Source organism: Microtus oregoni, unplaced genomic scaffold, assembly GCF_018167655.1.
Source record: "Microtus oregoni isolate MIOR12 unplaced genomic scaffold, Mior012 000062F_ref0000492, whole genome shotgun sequence".
Lineage (NCBI taxonomy): Eukaryota > Metazoa > Chordata > Mammalia > Rodentia > Cricetidae > Microtus > Microtus oregoni.
The window spans coordinates 3,062,603-3,080,771 of record NW_024543872.1 but is presented as its reverse complement, the minus strand read 5'-3'; the positions used below and the strand labels follow the sequence as shown (position 1 = coordinate 3,080,771).

The window sequence follows — 18,169 nt, the reverse complement described above, 5'->3', positions numbered from 1 at the left end:
GTAGGCGCCACATTCCACAGAGTCAACAAGGACAGCAAAGAACCTTAACTCTGACTCCGGGCTCCAGGCTCACCCAATGCTAAAACAGCTGCGCAGGTGTAAGAGCAGAGGCTGAAGTCACATTTACACAGTCAAGTTATGCTTTTCCTGAAACACATAACACATTCTGTAAAACCGAGTCTGCTGACCATGCTCCCATGGAGATTGCCCAACTGGATTTGCTTACATAATTCCTTGACAAATGGCATGAACTCTTGATTTTGGCTCAGCGGAAGGACAGAACATTTGAATGGAGCAACAACAGCAGGGAAACTGAAGAACTAGATGGTTTAAAAAGAAAGAAATTCAAATGTTAGTTTATAAAGAATTGTTAATATCCCAAAGTACAAGTAGTTATACTCAGTAGGTAACTCAGACCAGTTCGCCATCAGATGCCCAGAACACCAGGGATGACAACCATGTGACAAAAGGACACCAGGACGAGAACTTCAGTCTGCACTCGGCCCAGCCTGTGGATTCTCTAAACAGATTCTGCTTCCTTTAAGAACGGGCGTCTCCTGCCCACACTGCTGAGCTCACAGTATTAAAACTCAACAATGTAGAAGCATTCTGAAAGTGTGCACAGTGGTCAATGTGGGGATCTACATCAAAGAAAGCCTTAGCTTTCTGAGGACCACCTGAAGCACACCCCCCCTCCCCCCCCAGAGAATTAAACAACACACGGCAGTGCCAAAACCCCAACCCCCAGTTCTCTAAAGAAGAGTCCACGGGCCTTTGAGACCAAGTACAACCGAAAATTTTAATTATCTCAAGCTACTGTACCCCACCCCCAAAAAATCTAAACAAGAAAACAAAAGGTGTTCTGTCAGCCTCCAGGGAATAATTGTTCAACCCTACACTGTACGTGAACGAGAACTCAGAATCAGACAGCAGATGTTTGCAGCAGGCAAACCAGCTGGCCATTTAGGGTTGGAGATGAGAGCTAAAGGTGGTTCTTAAATAGTGCTTGTACAAAAGGTTCATTTGACACAAGAACATGCAACCTGACAATGGATCTGTCCCATTAAACCACCGAGGGACAGAGTCCAGGCTAGGCTCCTCTCAAAGCTTAACTACTCCTTAAGCCTAATTAAGGTGGCAATGACAAATATCCTGCCTTAAGGGTCCCTTGTGCTCCAGCAACACTAAGGCCCACATCACACAACCCAACTCCCTCCGGCTTGTCATTCTACTTCACATGAGAAAAAGGAACGTGCCTTTCAGAAATACTTTTTAAAATTTTCAGTAGAAATGTTTTACACCAAATCTGTAGGCAAGTGGATTAAGTAAATGGGTGCTAATAATTCAGAAACATTTTTGGCTTCCCACAGCCTAATCAAATCTCTCTTCATGAAGGGACTCTATGCAACTCATAACAGTGTGACTAATTTATTCTTGTTTAGCTTTTATGAAATGTCTATTAAAGCTCTAGTTATATCAATATTGTTCAATTCAAAGAAACAGCCAAAAGATTTTTTTTCTTAAAAACTAAAAACCTTTCTATTAGAAAAATAAGCAGGAAAAACATGAAGCAAAATTGCCATCTGAAAAAACACCTTTAGGTATGCACATCATCACTCCCTGGGAAGTGTTGTCTGCATGGGTATACCTACTGCCTGGGCCAGCTACTACTGTCTGCCAAAAGGTCAGCTGCTCCCTCACACAGAGAATGAAGACACACTTTACAGAGATTAAAAACGGGCAATATTTTGTTGTTGTTACTTTTAGGGGGTTTACTGTTGTCAGTAGTTTTTTGAGACAGGGTTTCTCTGTTTAATAGTCCAGGCTGTCCTGGAACACAATTTTTAGAACAGGCTGGCCCCAAACTCACAGTGATTTGCCTTCCTCTACCTCCTGAGTAAAAGGACTAAAAGTGTTCACCACCACCATCTGGCCAAAAAGGCAACTTTATTAGCTACATAGTAAAATAGTATGTCAGACTTTCTAGAAGGCATCTAGAATTCACTAGTTCATTCTTCAAGGTTCAGTGCTTCGCAAAGAACTGAGGTTGACACCCAATGAACTATGGGTCCGACTGCAGGTAAATGAGACTGTTTCTTTAATTGGTATCATATAGGCAGAACCTCTCTTTTTTTCTAGCTAGCTTTTTGACTATCCTCCTGGAGATCTGCTAGAAGCTACAGGAATATACCTTCTAGACAGACTGAGATCACAAAGGCAAAGGCTCACGGGCCAAGGAGACAGGGTGGAGCCGAGACACGGGATCATCAAGTGAAGAGAGAAGGTGAAGGTACAACTCCAACTTCTTCAACACTTCAAGGCCAGAAAAGCTCCATCCCAGGTGCCCAGATGCTGCTGCCCACTCTAAGATCTGTCAGCTGAACATGCTGGAACACACTGGAATTAGGGTGTGTGTTTGTGTGAGGGGGAGTTATTAAAGGAAAATAAAACTTAACACTGCACAGATGCCTGGGTCGCAGCCTTAAACTATGAGTTTGCTAGACTAGAACCTAGTGCGACAGTTCCCCGCACACATCACAGCTAAGAAGAGCTCATCCAGGGGGCAGCTTACCGTTCTCTGCTCATCTCCCTCTCGGACATGGAATGTATGTTCCAATATGGTATACATGATCCTGCCCAGGCCAAAGGAGGGCTCAATTACACTCGGAACAACTTCTTCCACTGCAAAAGAGGCGATAATTCAGTAATATTCTCTCAAGAACCACATGATGCAAACCAGAGCCTGGAGCTCTGTATAGCAGGATGGAGAATGCACTCATAAGAACTATGTGCTGATAAGAAACACAATCCCTTGGAAGAGAAAGTTAGAGTTAAAGCATTTGTGAACCAGCTTAAGACTTTATTCACATACAGAAATGAAGCCTGAGTTCCAGGAGCAGCTGAGCTCCTACTTTACCTCTGGCTTTGCCTTTCTAGGAGCCTGCATTAAGATTTTGTGAAATCAACTACTGAGGACTAGAGAGATGGCTCACAATTGCCTGTAACTCCAGTTCTAGGCAATCTGAAGCCTCTTCTGGTTTCCAGGCATACATGTAGTATCCAGACATACATGCAGGCAAAAACATATACATAAAAAACAAAATTAAAAACAAAACAAATACCTTAAGTTAGACCTGGCGATGCAAGTTTATAATCAGGAGGCTGAGACAGGAGGATTGCTAGTTCTAGAACTCCCTGGGCCAAAACAACTTTAAAGCCAGTCCTGGAGAACTAAGTAAAGTCCTTCTCAACACAAGAGGTGAGAAAAAGGACTGAAGATACAGCACATTGGCAAACATTTGCCTAGCAAGTGAGAGATCCTTGGTTCAATCCTCAATACTGGAAGAAGCACAAAGAATGAAAAAAATACCTACCAACCCCTACAGCTAACAAAGAACAATTGTGACAACTATGATTTTTATTTGACTTTCTGGCTTGTTACCAGGTGAGAACACTTTCAGAGCCAAGTTAGCACCATTGTAGTCAAGGTCCCGGGGTCGGGAAACACTGAAGGGAGAATCTGCTCAAGACCAGTATCCCATCTAACACCTTCCACAGGGTGCTAGCTACAGTCTTCCTAGAGGCCACACTCAGGAATGTATAGTGACTTTCTACCTGGAGGCCTTGGGGAGCTCCTGCTCTGTGGGGAATGAGGTAACCAGGACCAACAACTCACTGGTTTGTGATAAAAAAGTCATTGTCATCACAATGCTTGCTTCCCCTTCATGTAAAATGTGCTTTCATTACCGTTTCTCCTTCACTCATTGTATCAAAAGATTTATGTGGACTGAATACCCTCTTGCCAGAGACCTTCAGCACCACCAGTATAACGAATTGTATGAATAGATCCACACACCGTTACAAAGAAAAGAGTAAAATGTAGCTTAGTATAGCACTTGCCCGCCTATCATGAACAAGGCCCCGGTTTGATCCTTAGAACCACAGGGGGAAAAGAATGCATTTTAGAACATAATCAAGGCGCTGTTTCTGTCCATCCTTTGTAGCAGCTGAGTGACAGCAAGGTGCAGGCTCTGAAGCAGCTGCCAGGACACAATGGTCATCCTATTCACCCCTGTGCTGGCTCCAAGGCCAGGTCTCTCCTGTCCACTGGCCATAGCTTTTCAAATATCTACAATAGCTTCTAGGAGCTTCATTTCAGATGCAAGTGCCCTTCACACGTGCTCCAAAATACACGCTGCCTATTCACACTCTGCCCGACCAAAACAAAACAAACAAAAAACATTATCGTTAGCTTTATAAAAAGCATTAAACGTAAAAGAACTATCTTTAATATGTTTTACCCAAACAAAACTGCCCAGCAATGTAGGTTAGGTGAAAGAAAGGTCCTTTTACTCAGGAAACAAAGCCTTTGAACAGTGGTACCGGTCTTCAGTCAGATCTCATCCCAAGTACCGTGGGTCGTAGGGAATACAGGGCACTTTTACTGTTTAGCACGGAGCACAAGCCTCTTGAGAGAGAAAAATGCCTGAGAGAAGGCTTTTCCTTTGCCATTAAGTGGCTTTTCTTTTCAAAACTTACGTTAAATGATTAAATCTTTCTTTTTCTTTTTTAAGTTCAGGAATAATGACTGCTATTTGCTTGTTTCTTTACTGTTCTCATAAATTACCGTGTAGTGTTTTCTGGAATCTCTTCACACTGACCATGTCTTTCTTTAACTGAAATGTTTTTCCTTCAGTTTCAATAGTGAATTCCCTATAAACAGAGAAAAAAGGGAGAAAACTCACTACACAGCAGTTAAAACAAGTACCCCTCCTCTAGCATGCTGAACACACTTCATCTTAAGTGCTAACACAATGTGGTCTTTTTTCCAGATTACAACTCAAATCAAATCAAAGTCATTTCATAAGAACCACCAAATTAATTATTACTCAAACAGTGGCACCAAACCATATCCTGAAGAGGATGTGAAAGTGTGGCTCACTCTATAAAATTCTACAAGTGATTTAACAGTAAATTCCTCTGATCTTGAAGTCAGGATTAAATATAAAAACTTAAAAAAAAAAACAAAACCAAAACTGTTGTAATCAGATTTGTCCAAAATAGCTCTGCAAGTAAAATGATCACCGTTCTTCACACTATCCCAGCAAATATAAACACAGACTAGCTCACTATCACACAAAAATAAAGTAAATAAAGATCAACTTTAAATAGGTTTCCAGACTGTCTGCTATCAGAGTATAAAACATTCCCCCCATGGCTGTCATATGTTTGTGTCCTGAGATCAGTTACAGGTTCCCAGGGGCACCCCACATGGCTCTATTTTCTCACTCTGAAGGCCAGTGTGCAACAGTTCTCTGGCCTGACGGCAACCCAGAACTAGAGAGCGCCCTCATGTGGTTGTCTTGAAGCTGTCTGGGGCACTTGCTACATTTTGCAGGGTTCTTCCTGTCATAATCTCCTGCCTCATCTGGATGGTTTCCACTGATCTCCTGGAAATAACTATTGGTTTGAAGTTTGTGTGTGCGCACACAGTGTCATATAGTCTCTGAGTAGTCTAAATGCAGAGCTGGAAACCCCTATAGAACAGTTAGCAAGACAGCTACTGCTTGAGATTAAACCCTGCAAATGGTCTTGCAGAGTTTACCGACTGGTTGTTAGCGAATGGTAAACACCCACACCTTCATGGCCTCCAGGTTCCCAAGTCCCTCTCCTCTGTGCCCTCACTCGAAATGACAAGTAATCTGCTTTCCATTATGGCAGTGTCTTTCCTAGGTGTCTGTGTAACTAGAGACTATGAACACCCTTCAATAAAAGAGCAGTCATGAAATACTTCAGGTTTGCTGGCCCTAGGTGGTCTCTTGTATACTGTTTTCTTGTTTTGTTTCATTTGAGTATTTTTGTTACTGTTCTTGTTTAAACCCACCCCACTGAAAATTCAAAAATCATTTTTTGTTTGAGAGCAACCCTAAAAGGAAAAGGAGGTGGGAGGAACAAGTGTTCTAATGCATTTTAACGATGGTTCTACAAATGGACAAATTCAGTTATTAACAGTATACGCTTCTAACTCCTATTCTGTTCCTCTGCTGCTCAGTCTGCCAATTACTGATGGTAGTAATCTACAGTAACTGAAAGCCACCCGGTTTCTCTTCGGTTTTATGGCCTGTATATTTTAAGTTCTGGTTTCAGTTGTGTGCGTATTTAGAAATGACACAACCTCTTGGGTAACCACCTTCATCACTATAAAGTGTCTGGAGGTTACTTTGATATTAACATAGCCACTCCAATTTCTGACTAGTATTTATATAAAAAAATCTTCATCCTTTTACATTTAAACCTACTTCTGTATTGTCACTGAAGTTCAGTGTAAATCGCATTTAATCAAGTCTGGAACTTTTGGAACAGACTCCCTATTACTAGATTATTTTATTTCATTGGCATTTAGTACAAGTCTGCCTATCTTTGTCCTCTTTACCAATTTTCTAGCGGTTCTGTGTACTTTAAACAGTATTTTAAGTTTGTGTCTGGTCTGCGTGCTTTCTCTATAGGCAACAGCTCTGGAATTTACTGCCCGCACTGCCTAAGCTTCTGCCACTCCATCCATTTTTACAGCAGCGCACTCCCAATTATTTACTCTTACTTTGGCGTGCATTTTATTTCCATACATAAATTCCATAACATACTCTTGTTTTTGCTTTGGATAGTCCGTTCTCTTTCTGTGTGCGCAGGAGTGTCCATGTCAGCATATGTGGGGCCAGTGGCTGTGTGGAATGTCTTCCCGGAGCCCGACACCCCACGTGGTACTGGGGTTACAGATGCGAGGCACAGAGTGGAGCTTTTCTGTGGGGTGGGGATGGACACTCGGTTCTCGCGGCTGCACAGTAAGCACTTTATCCACTGAGTCACCTCCCGGTGCTCAGTCCACTGTCTCTCGAAGGAACTTACATGGTTTACACTCACTGCATATTTCTCCTTTCTAAAGCTCTGGCATAGTTTTGAGAGATCTGCACCCAAGACTTCATGGAGCCTTTGCTGTTTCACAGTATTGCTGAGTCTAGTATGTTTATACTTTTGGCTCTAGACACCTATTAGACCCTAACCCACAGTGTTCTGGCTTTGATCATTTTGACAGGATCTTACTCTCATCTTTCTTGGCTGTTATATAATGATTCTTTCTCCCCTATTGACTGCTTTAAAGATTTTTGTCCTTGTCCCCAGTTTTTAGCAATCTGAGTCTAATACACCATCGTGTCATTTTGTCTTCAACCTGCCTGGGCTAAGCTTCTTGCTATGAGATGTTTGCTCCACGCACTGCGACTATCACACACGTGCTCATCTGTCTGGCACTGTTCCATGGCATCTCCCAGCCTCTAACTTTTGACGCTCCATGGAGTTTCTGAGACTGTGACCTTAAATTAAATGTTATCTCCTCTGCGCTATTTAATTCACTGTCGCCCCACGCAGCGAGGCTTCAATGGGAGGTGACAGCTGGCACTGTGTTTACACTTCCACGTCTCTTAAAGACTTATGTGTGTGAATGTTTGCCATATGTGGGCGGGTGCCCACGAGGTCAGAGAGGGCCCTGGAGCTGAAGCAGTCTTCACAGCTGAGCCATCTCTCCAGCCCTTCCTTCCCACATGTAAGAGCATGCACACATATGCAGCTATCTTACTGAATGTATTGAGTCCCGTTTCTTATTCCAAGGTCTTCTAATTAACTTCCCTCACCAGGAGTCACACGATACTGCTTTCACAGATTACTTTTTATTACGGTAGGTTCTACACCGTGTGGAACTGGATTTGCTGTATTCCTTTAAGGACTCTCGTCTGCTGCGCTTATATCTATGATTACAGAGTACTCCAGGCCTCCAAGGAAAAGTGAGATTAGCTTCCAATCTAGCTCAGAAGTCTCTTCTAGGAAAATCACTAGAAAAGAACCTGTTCCTCCAAGATGCTGGAGATTAAAGCTGGGACAATGTTCATGAAGATAATAAGATCTTTATTATTTTGCTTCAAATATATTTCTAGGCTATAATGTTGAAATTCTAGCAACAAGAGTTATTTAAACACCAGTACCACACAGACAGAACTTACCCTTCTAGAAACACCCATCTTGCCCACGCTGAGCCTGCAGTGGGCCCCGGGAAGAAACAGCACCTTACCCTTTCTCGTTCAGCAGCAGCTCCATCTCTGTAATGTAGCATTCGTCACAGGCACTGAGGTACTCCATCACCAGCTTGGCATCCTTCTTGTACGCCTTGCCCACGGCTCCCTTATTGGGCTCAAACTGGACGACGTTAACTGTTTTGTATAAAACAGTCAAGGAATTGCAACACAGCACTGCTTTAGGACTTTGGAAAACGATCGTAACATTCTAAAACCACCGGCAGTGCTGTCAGCACCAGCAACCCAGACCCTGTTCATTCCTGTGTCAAACACAAGATGAGTCAGGGACACACAAAATCATCCTGAGCGGCCTACAGCAGGGGCTGGGGAGATGACTCGACTCAAGCATGCGGCTCTGAGCTCAGGTGGCCAGCACCCACATCACAGCCAAGTGTGTCTATGCATGCCTACAGTTCCAGCACTGGGGGAGCAGAGACAGGAGGCCTCCTTGGGGCTGCTGTTCAGTCAGTCTTTGAAATCAGTGAACTCCATTTCAGTGAGGGACTGTCTCAAAAACGAAGGTAGAGGGCAACAGAGGAAGACGCTCAATTCAGACATGTCTTCGTGCACCCTTACACACATGAACGTGTACATACAAATCACGCACAAAGAATGAATATTATTATCAAAGATTTTTAAGGTTACAGTGAAATAAATATTATCTAATTCACAATATATCTCAGCCCATAGCATAACAACTGGTAATATCTTTGACGAATAAGGTCCTCAATGGGAAAAAGGGCTTGTTTCCAAAATGAACTAAATCCCTGGGACTCACATGACAAAAGCATGGAACTAACTCCTGGAAGTTGTCCTGACCTCCATACATGTGCTGTATAAAAAGTCCAAACAAATAATCAATAAATATAATTTTTTAAAAAAAATCTGGTTTTGCCACTAGTCAACCCTAAGGAACAGCTCACAATGTCAGAGCCAGAGAAGAAGCAAACTCAGTGAAGCATGGTGGTGCACGCCTTTTATCCCAGCACTCAGGAGGCAGAGGCAAGCAGATCTCTGTGAGTTTCAGGCCAGCCTGGTCTACAGAGTGAGTTCCAGGACAGCCAGGGCTGTTACACAGAGAAACTCTATCTAGAAAAACCAAAAATAAATAAATAAATATAAATAAAAACAAAAGGGGTAAACTCGCATTCTGCTAACTTACAGTGTGAGTGAGCTAAATTATCTTAAAACAGCACTAAGGTTCTAGCAGAACAACATTCAGTAGCCATCCTATATGTAGGTGCAGGTGCAGAGAAGGGCGTGTTGGAAACATCTGAGAAAAAGCAGCACCCTGAAAAACATTCTGGGTGTGCTTCCAAATGTGTGTCTATAAGGGTCTAATGCTGGGGTGCTCATTAGACCCTCAGGGGAGACCAGCAATGGAGCAATGAGGGATACCAACCGACAATTAACCATTCATTCAAAACCAAGGGACAAACTGGGGCTCACACACCTTCAGACCCTCTCAGTTTGGAGTGGTCAGAAAGGATATGGGTTCCTTCAGAGGTTTCTCAGCTACTAGTGGGACTTTGGTGGCTCGAGCATGACACGATAGGTCGTAGCAGGAACGATCAGCACATCCAACAATCTCAATCCAACCCTAGGAGGACAGAACAAACAAATTCATTTACTGCTCACATTGGTATTGTTCATGAAAACACAGACAGTAACTGATCCTTCCAAATATACAGTTAGAGAATCTCCAACTGGATTTTGTATATTATTAAAAAGAGAACAGTTCATACACGAGGGAGTTTATAAAGCACACAGAGAAATTCACACTGTGTATTTGGTGGCCTTATTTTCCAGGCTGACATCTGGCATTCTTTCTTATAAAAATAAGTCATTGCTTTTTTAGTATGACTAATTTTTAATTATAGAAAATTAATCTGGGACTGGAGAGATGGCTCTGTGATTAAGAGCACTTAGGTTCTCTTCCAGAGAACCCAGGTATAATTCCCAGCACCCACACTGCAGATCACAGCTGTCTGTGATCCAGCTCCAAGTGATGTGACACCCTCACACAGACATACATGCAGGCAAAAACACCAGTGCACATAAAATAAAAATGAATCATTAAAAATGTTAAGAAAAATATTAATCCACAAAGATAAAGTCACTAAGCCAGATGTGGTGGTGACTCATACGTAGAATTGGGCACTTTGAGGCTCACGGCTTAAGCCAGGCCGGGTTAGCATTAGACTGCATTAAATAAACAAAATAAAAACCAAAGTCATTTTATAAAAGTAAGACACAAAGCCAATGACCTTGTGTAACTCATGTCCCCTGGGTGACAGCAGCTTCTCTCTATACAGGTGAAGAGAGACATGCAACCAGGAAGACCCCAATGCTCTCAGGCCCCTTGCTTAGAGAAAAAGAGGTCAGAATTTCCTAGCCTATCTCCTAAATCTACCAAATAGTTCTCTAAGCTAAGAGTGCTGTAATCTTGTAGCCCTGCCACCAGTGCCAGCATTGCCGGATGCGTGTCTTGTCTCCACTGTGGGGGGCGGGGGGAGGCTACAGTACCAGACACCGGGAGCAGGCACACCTGTGCCACACCACCTCCACCCTTCGCTCCCCATCTACAGCAGCCATCTCTGTGTCCCGGTGTTTTTAGACACACGGGGTCAGCCCCTCGCTACAGGGAACACAAGTCAACTGCCGTCTTGCTAGTTTCTTTGGTCCACTCTGGCATAAAGAACAGTAAACGGCAGTGTAAAAACTCACTGCAGTCTACTTACATAGGACGTTTTGGACTCAGCATCCCAGCAGTCGCACGCATAATGGGCCATCTCATTTTCCATGTGCTGTCGGAAGCGGAGTTTCTCAGGAGATACTCCAACCTTCATGAGGTAGAGGTAGATGCGGCCAATGAAATAGCCTAATACTGAGTTGTTAATGACACCCTGAACAAGGGAAAAAAATACACATTAACACCTTTGAAGACCAAGGTACATCTACAGTATTTCATAGTCTACTGATAAAAAGACAACACAGAGTAAACTTTCTTCTTGCTTTCAGAACAATTTAAAATACCCACAATGAGATCCTAGTTATTTTAAAAGAGTTACTGTCATGTTAACAAGTTAATGATGAAGTTGTCAAATATATCTAACACACTGGGCATAGTGGTGCATACTTTAGTCCCAACACTAGGGAAGCAGATCTCTATGAGTTCCAGGCTAGAGTAATCTACAGAGTGAGTTCCAGGACAGTCACAGCTAAATAGTGAGATTCTGTCTCAAAAAAACAACAAAAACAAAACGACAACCAAGAAGTTTAAGGTATCTGTCCAATGGACTCAGCTGCTGCAGTACCATATCCAGCCTTATACCATATACTCCTGAGATCCAGTCATAAATGACACTAAATTAACTAAAGAAATAGATGAAATTGTTTTGGTTTTGAAGACAGGGTTTCTCTGTGTAACAGCTCTGGCTGTTCTGGAACTCACTCTGTAGACCAGGCTGGCCTCAAAATCAGAGATCTATCTGCCTCTGCCTCCTGAGTGCTGGGATTAAAGCGGTGCACTATCACTGCTTGATCTTGAAATTTTTTAAAAATGTCTTCTAACCCACTGAGATTCATCTGCTCCATACAGTCATATCATTTGTACCTTTAGTACTAGACCTTAGACACTATCTAGCCTCACCTCCCACACTGCAAGTCTGTCTACTGGTTAGTTTTGTCAACTTGACACAAACCTAGAATCCCTGAGAAGGAATCTCAAAGGAAGAACTTCATCCTGGCCAATGGGTATTTTCTTGATTGTTGTGGAAGACATGCAAGTCCTTCTACTCAGACAGGCACTAAGGAAACCAGGAATATTAAATACACAGGGGTGTCTCGTCAAGGGGAGAGATGAGCTGGATAACCTGTTTTCCACCCAGAAGGTTGCAAACAGACTTGGTTAATAATCTGATGACCTTTGTGCTACCTGTGTAGCCAGGCCACACCTGACCCTCTCCCAGACTCTTCTCTTGAGTTTCTTTGTCTCAGTCAATCCATAGCACTATCCTGCCCCAGACCCTTATCTTGAGCCTGTTTTCTCAATCTTTATGGAAGATGTTACTTATACTCTACAAAGAGTTTGAAGTACTCATGCCTTAAGCTTTGTTGTGCATGGGATTCAGTTAATTATCACCAGGAAACTTTTTTTCCCAAATTGTACTGTGCTTAAATATGCTTAAATAAACTACCCAGGGTCAGACTCTCAAAGTTTGAACCGACACCAGTTACTGAATCATGCTGAACCGAACCACTTTCTCAGCTCTCAAAGGCAGTTAGTTACTCTTCACTGGCCGTGGTGGAAGCAGAGACCCCTGCAGACTGCTAACTGATATAGCAAGGACCAGTCTCCTGCGGATGAGGTGTACTATCCCTGAGGAGGTGGGCCTGAGCTGTGTAAGAATGGTGGCTTAGCAAGCCAGGAGAGGCAAGCTAGTCAGTAGCATTTCTCTATTGGCTTCTGCTTCAAGCTCCTACCTTGGCTTCCCTCAATGATGGAGTAGTTTGTCATCTAAAATAAACCCCTTTCCTCCCGAGTTGCTTTTGGTTATGGTACTTAGCACAGCAGATCATTCCCACAAAATAGGCGATACCTCTTCCTGCATATTTCTGGGCCCAGAAGGCTCAAGTGCTCCTCCAGGCAAGACAGCCACTACTGGGAGCAGCTCATGAGGGTAAGTCTCCACTCACTCATTTCTCCAGGCAGACAGAAACCCATCGACATACAAGGCCTATAACCCTATGCTGTGGGCAACACAAAGAGGTTTGGATCCAGAGTGCTTGTCTCTCTCAGAGTGGTGCAGATTATTAATGCAGGGTTAGTTAGATACAATACACAGTTCAAGCCAAGACCTAAATCCTAAGTGCTCTACTCGACAAGAATGTTAAAGTTATGTGTGTGGCCAGAGGACAACTTGCGGGAGTTGATTCTCTCCTTCCACACATGGATCCCAGGAATTGAACTCAAGTCTTCAGACTTAGCAGTAGGTGTCTTTACTTACTGAGCAACCTCCCTGGCCCATCTGCTAAACATTTTTCTTTTTTAAATTTTATTTCACATAGATTGGTGTTTGCCTACATGTATATCTGTATGATGGTGTCAGATCCCCTAGAACTAAGTTAGACAGCTGTGAGCTGCCATGTGGGTGCTGGGAATTGAATCCAGGTCCTCTAGAAGAGCAGCTCGGAGCCAATTCTGCAACCCCTAAACACTTTTCTTATGTTAGCGTCATGGCTCAGAATTGGGTGGTTCATATAAATGTTTCTCATGATATTAATACTGTAAAATAAATTCTATATAAAACAAACAAACAAAAAATACTACATGGAGACTGGCGCTGTAGCTCAGAGCTAGGTCACTTGTTCAGCCTGCAAGGACCTAGGTCTGCTCACCAGTACCACAACAGACAAACACTGTCATGGGCTGAAAATGCAGGCCAAGCACTTGCCAAGTCTGCACATGCCTTTGGGCTTGATCAGCAATGCTGCAAAATAGATAAACAAAAATACTGCAAAAGGCAAAGATGCCATCATCCAATGCACAACCAAGTTGCTAAGTGCGGTCATCTCCAATTGGGCATAATAAAACAATTTCCTCCAGAATCGTACCTGCTCAACAGCATCTCCCAGGCGCATCTTCCGAGCAGACTGTCCGCTGACCTGAGCTTTTGCTGAGTACAAATAAAGGGAGAGGTCGGCCACACTCTGGAACTTGGGATGGTCCTTCTCTGTGGGATCTACAAAGTGCTCAATCTCCGCCATTGTGAATTCCCTGGAAGAGGGGTGATAGAAATCTGCATGCTCAACTATAAAACTGAGTCACCGATGCTCCTACTTCTAGCTGCTCATTCCTCACAGATAAAGAGCCTAAACTATAGGAATTTCTTGTGACCAAGCAGAACAAACACCAGCTTCCTAAGAAAATTAGCCAAAGATTTTTAGTTGAGGTTTGTGAAGGTGGTTGCTTTTTTAAGAATATAAGTAACTGGCCTGGAATACAACTCCATGATAGAGTTTATGCTTAGTATGTTCAAGCCCTTAGGTTCAATCCGTAGTATCAAAATAACAACAAAAATAAAAATAATAACTTTAGCAACAAGCTGTTCTCAAATAGTAATTCCTTCTATGTAGCTATACCCAAGAGTATCAACTATAAATAAATATTTTTGCTTGTTTGTTTTGGTTTTTTTGAGACAGGGTTACTCTGAGTAGTACTGGAACTCACTCTGTAGACCAGGCTGGCCTCAAACTCAGAGAAATCTGCCTACTTCTGCCTCCCAAGTGATGGGATTAAAGGCGTGTGCCACCATTGCCCAGCAATAAAACTGATTTTTAAAAACAGATTAATGCAGCCTTTAAAACAGGAAAACAAGCAAAGAGAAATGAGAGGCTGAACAGCGACCGCCACATAAAATGATTCTGCTTTAAGCATCATGTCTTTGCACAAATATATACTAAAGGAAACCAGACATTTGCTTTTTAAAGAATGGGAAATTAGAAGTGAACTGAAATGGTTCTCCGGGTTTTAAAGCAGTTTGATTGGCTGTATTATAGCTCCAAACAAGTAAATGACTGATAATGGCAGCAAACAGATGGTCTCGTTAGAGCAAGAGCTTCTAAATGAAGTGTTATTCCAGGCAAAGGACACTGGGCATGAATTGAACAAGCCACGATCAAGCGCAGCACATAATGACGAAATAAATATGCACACGGCAATGGTTTTCCAAAGAGATTTCTCTGAATTGCAATTTAGTAGCTATTACAGGGGAAGAGAGAATGTTTTAAGTTAATTTTATGAGTCAAAAATCTTTTTTTTAGAAAATGGACACAGTTTCATGGTGTACTCTCTTGATTATCTCAGACGTTTTAGAAGCAACACAAAATTGCACAGATTGGCCCTAAACATAAGAAATGTACTGCCAAGAGCTCTGAGTTTTGAATTTTACTCGTTAATGGCACATTTTATTTGGTCCCACAGCATTAAGTCTTAATTATCTTTCAACAACTATGAAATGTGTCTGCGCACATGAAAGTTGAGGGGAATGTGCTGTGTCCTTGCATAACTCATACCAGGCCTGACAGGACTGAACTTCAACAGTGCAGGGAAAGTCTTTCCATCTGTTCTGTAGTTAATAATGTAATATCATCATCACCCACTGAAAGGGCTAAGATTCTCGCCACCAGAGTAAAAACTGAATGGCAACAATGTAAAAGGACAAATTGGTTACGAGTTTGCCTGTTCTAATCATCCCACAATGTATGTATCAATACACCTTGAAAACTCTTATCTAGTGACAGGAAGAAAACAGGAAATAGTGAAATGCTGGACCAGAAGACTGTTTTGGAGCATAAGAAAGCTAACAATGGCACACAGCCTATTTCTGTATGGAATCACTCAGAATGATGATGTCAGGAAGAAAAGTGGAAATCATAAACTTATATCACAGTAGGCTTCTAGAGAAAGAGAGACCAGCCAGTGCCAGGATCCTCTCAAACATGCCTTGACACACCAGAGAGGTGTCTGAACTCGTCAGTGTTGGCCTGCCAACTGCCTTATGTCATAAAGCCCCAACATATCCAGAGGCTGCATCCCGGATACACCCTCCTAGCAATGCCACCTGCCCTGAACACTGCCCATTCTTTGTAACACTCACACACACACACACACACACACACACACACACACACACACCAGACTGATCCCGTAATATACACCACTGACAGAAAGGCATTGGTTTCAACATCAAGATCTATATATCCTCAAAACAGGTGGTAAGCAAAGGAAAGAGAGCTTCAGAGCAAGCAGGAACCGTAAATTGTTATCCAGGCTCCTTACTTTCCCTTATAATTCATGTCCTCAATCAAAACTGTTAGCCTCACCAGAGATTACATGGGGAAGAAAAATAACCTATGACAAGACTAAAGTACAAATGTCCACCTCCAACCAATGCCAACAATACCTGACTCGGATCAGTCCCGACCGAGGAGAGATCTCATTTCTAAAGGAGTTCCCAATCTGGGCAGCAGCAAAAGGCAACTTCCCTTGGTTGAATTCCAAAAGTCGCTTGAAATTCAGGAAAATTCCCTGTGCAGTTTCTGGTCTCAGATATCTATAAAGTTAGATAAGTCAGTCAGTTACAAATAAATTCTTTTCCAATAAAACAGTCTTTACAAGTCAAGTATCACATATGCCCTCTTCACAGCAAAGCTATGCTCAAGGCCTACATTAGAAGTTTTAAAAGGAAGCCAACACTCCCACAGAATCATGGGATGGACCAAGAACTTGGGATGGCCACAATGCCATCAGAACCATCCTTCTTTCTTTAATCCAGTGGTCAGAACACCCACTTCTCTGAGTGTCATTATGGTGGTTTGGATGAGAAAGGCCCCCAAAGGCTAAGTTTGAATACTCGGTCTCCAGTTGGTGTAACTGTTTGGAAAAGATTAGGAGGCATGGCTTTGTTGGAGAAGTTCTGTCACTGGGGTGGACTTCAGGGTTTCAAAGGATTCATGCCATTCCCAGAGTGCTCTCTGTCTCCAGCTTGTGGTTGGAAACATGAGCTCTCAACTGCTCCTGCACCAGGCCTTCGTCTCAGCATTTCTAAGTTGTCTCCTTTGTCCTACTCTCTCATCCCCCACCCCACTTAATCCTATTCTACTTCTCCCTTTGTCTCTCTATAACACTCACTCTATTTCCCCTTCCTTCTGTGATTTCTTGGATTGTAATAAATAGTACAGTATCAAAATCTTAAACGCTAATATCCATATATAAGAAGAAAATGCGTAATATTTGTCTTTTGAGTTTGGGTCACCTCACTCAAGATGATCTTTTTCTAATGTCAACCAGTATCCATTTACCTGCAAATTTTTCTTTTCTTCATAACAGCTGACCAGCACTGTTTATTGAAGATGCTACCTTAGGCCCAGTGTGTATTTTTGGCTTTTTTGTCAAAAATCAGATGTCCATAGGTGTGTGGACTTGTGCCTGGTTCATTACTTGGATTCCATTGGCTAACATATCTATTTTAATGACAACACCATACTGTTTTTGCTAGTATAATACAACTTGAAATCTAGGATGGTAATACTTCCAAAAGTTCTTTTATTATTCAGGATTGTTTTAGCGATTTTGGTTTTTCTGGGTTCATGGTGCCATATGAAGTTGAAGATCATTTTTTCAATTGATATGAATTGTGTTGGAATTCTGATGGGGAATTGCATGGAACTTGTATAGTGCCTGTGGTAAGATAGCCATTTTCACAATATTAACCCTACTGATTCATGAGCATCTGAAATCTTTCCATCTTCTGATGTCTTCAATTTCTGCCTTCAGTGTCTTAAGGCTTTTATTATACAAGCCTTTCACTTGTTTGGAGTGAGTTATCCCAAGATTTTGGTTTTTTGAGACTACCAAGAAAGGTACTATTTCTGTGATAATTTTCTCAGTATGCTTGCTATTTGTATATAGAAAGGCTATTGAGGGCTGGAGAGATGGCTCAGAGGTTAAGAGCATTGACTGCTCTTCCAGAGGTGCTGAGTTCAATTCCCAGCAACCACATGGTGGCTCACAACCATCTGTAATGAGATCTGGTCCCCTCTTCTGGCCTGCAGGCATATATGCAGGCAGAACACAGTATACACAAGAAATAAATTAAAAAAAAAAAAGATTCGATGCCCTCTTTAAAAATAAATAAAGAAAGAAAGAAAGAAAGAAAGGCTATTGATTTCTGTTAACACAGAAAATTTCTGTTTCTTTATATCTTGCTATTTTCCTAAAGTGTAGAAATTTCCTGGTAAAGTCATTAGGACTTTTTAGGGATAATAACACTAAAGGCTAAAGTGGGATTCCCCTCTGTATTTATGAATATGCTTTATTACCATTGGTTAATAAAAAAAAAAAAGCTGCTTTGACCTATGGCAGGACAAAATAAAGGCAGACGGGAAACTAAACTGAATGCAGGGAGAAAGAAGGCAGAGACAGGGAGACATCATGTAGCTGCAGAAGGAGAAAGACACCAGAACCTTATCAGTAAGCCACA

At 42.2% G+C, this 18,169-nt stretch overlaps 1 protein-coding gene across 1 annotated transcript in view; it reads right to left on the bottom strand.

The window, feature by feature from the left end:
• The window catches only part of Gars1 (glycyl-tRNA synthetase 1), a 40,763-nt gene that overhangs the window by 2,493 nt on the left and 20,101 nt on the right, over nt 1–18,169 (bottom strand). Inside the window, exons 8-15 of the mRNA XM_041640083.1 lie at nt 16,091–16,240; nt 13,740–13,902; nt 10,865–11,029; nt 9,616–9,723; nt 8,120–8,265; nt 4,628–4,713; nt 2,573–2,682; nt 227–320 (exon numbers count right to left, since the gene is read on the bottom strand). Of these exons, the coding sequence (XP_041496017.1) occupies nt 227–320; nt 2,573–2,682; nt 4,628–4,713; nt 8,120–8,265; nt 9,616–9,723; nt 10,865–11,029; nt 13,740–13,902; nt 16,091–16,240 (1,022 nt within the window). The remainder of the gene's footprint in view (nt 1–226; nt 321–2,572; nt 2,683–4,627; nt 4,714–8,119; nt 8,266–9,615; nt 9,724–10,864; nt 11,030–13,739; nt 13,903–16,090; nt 16,241–18,169) is intronic.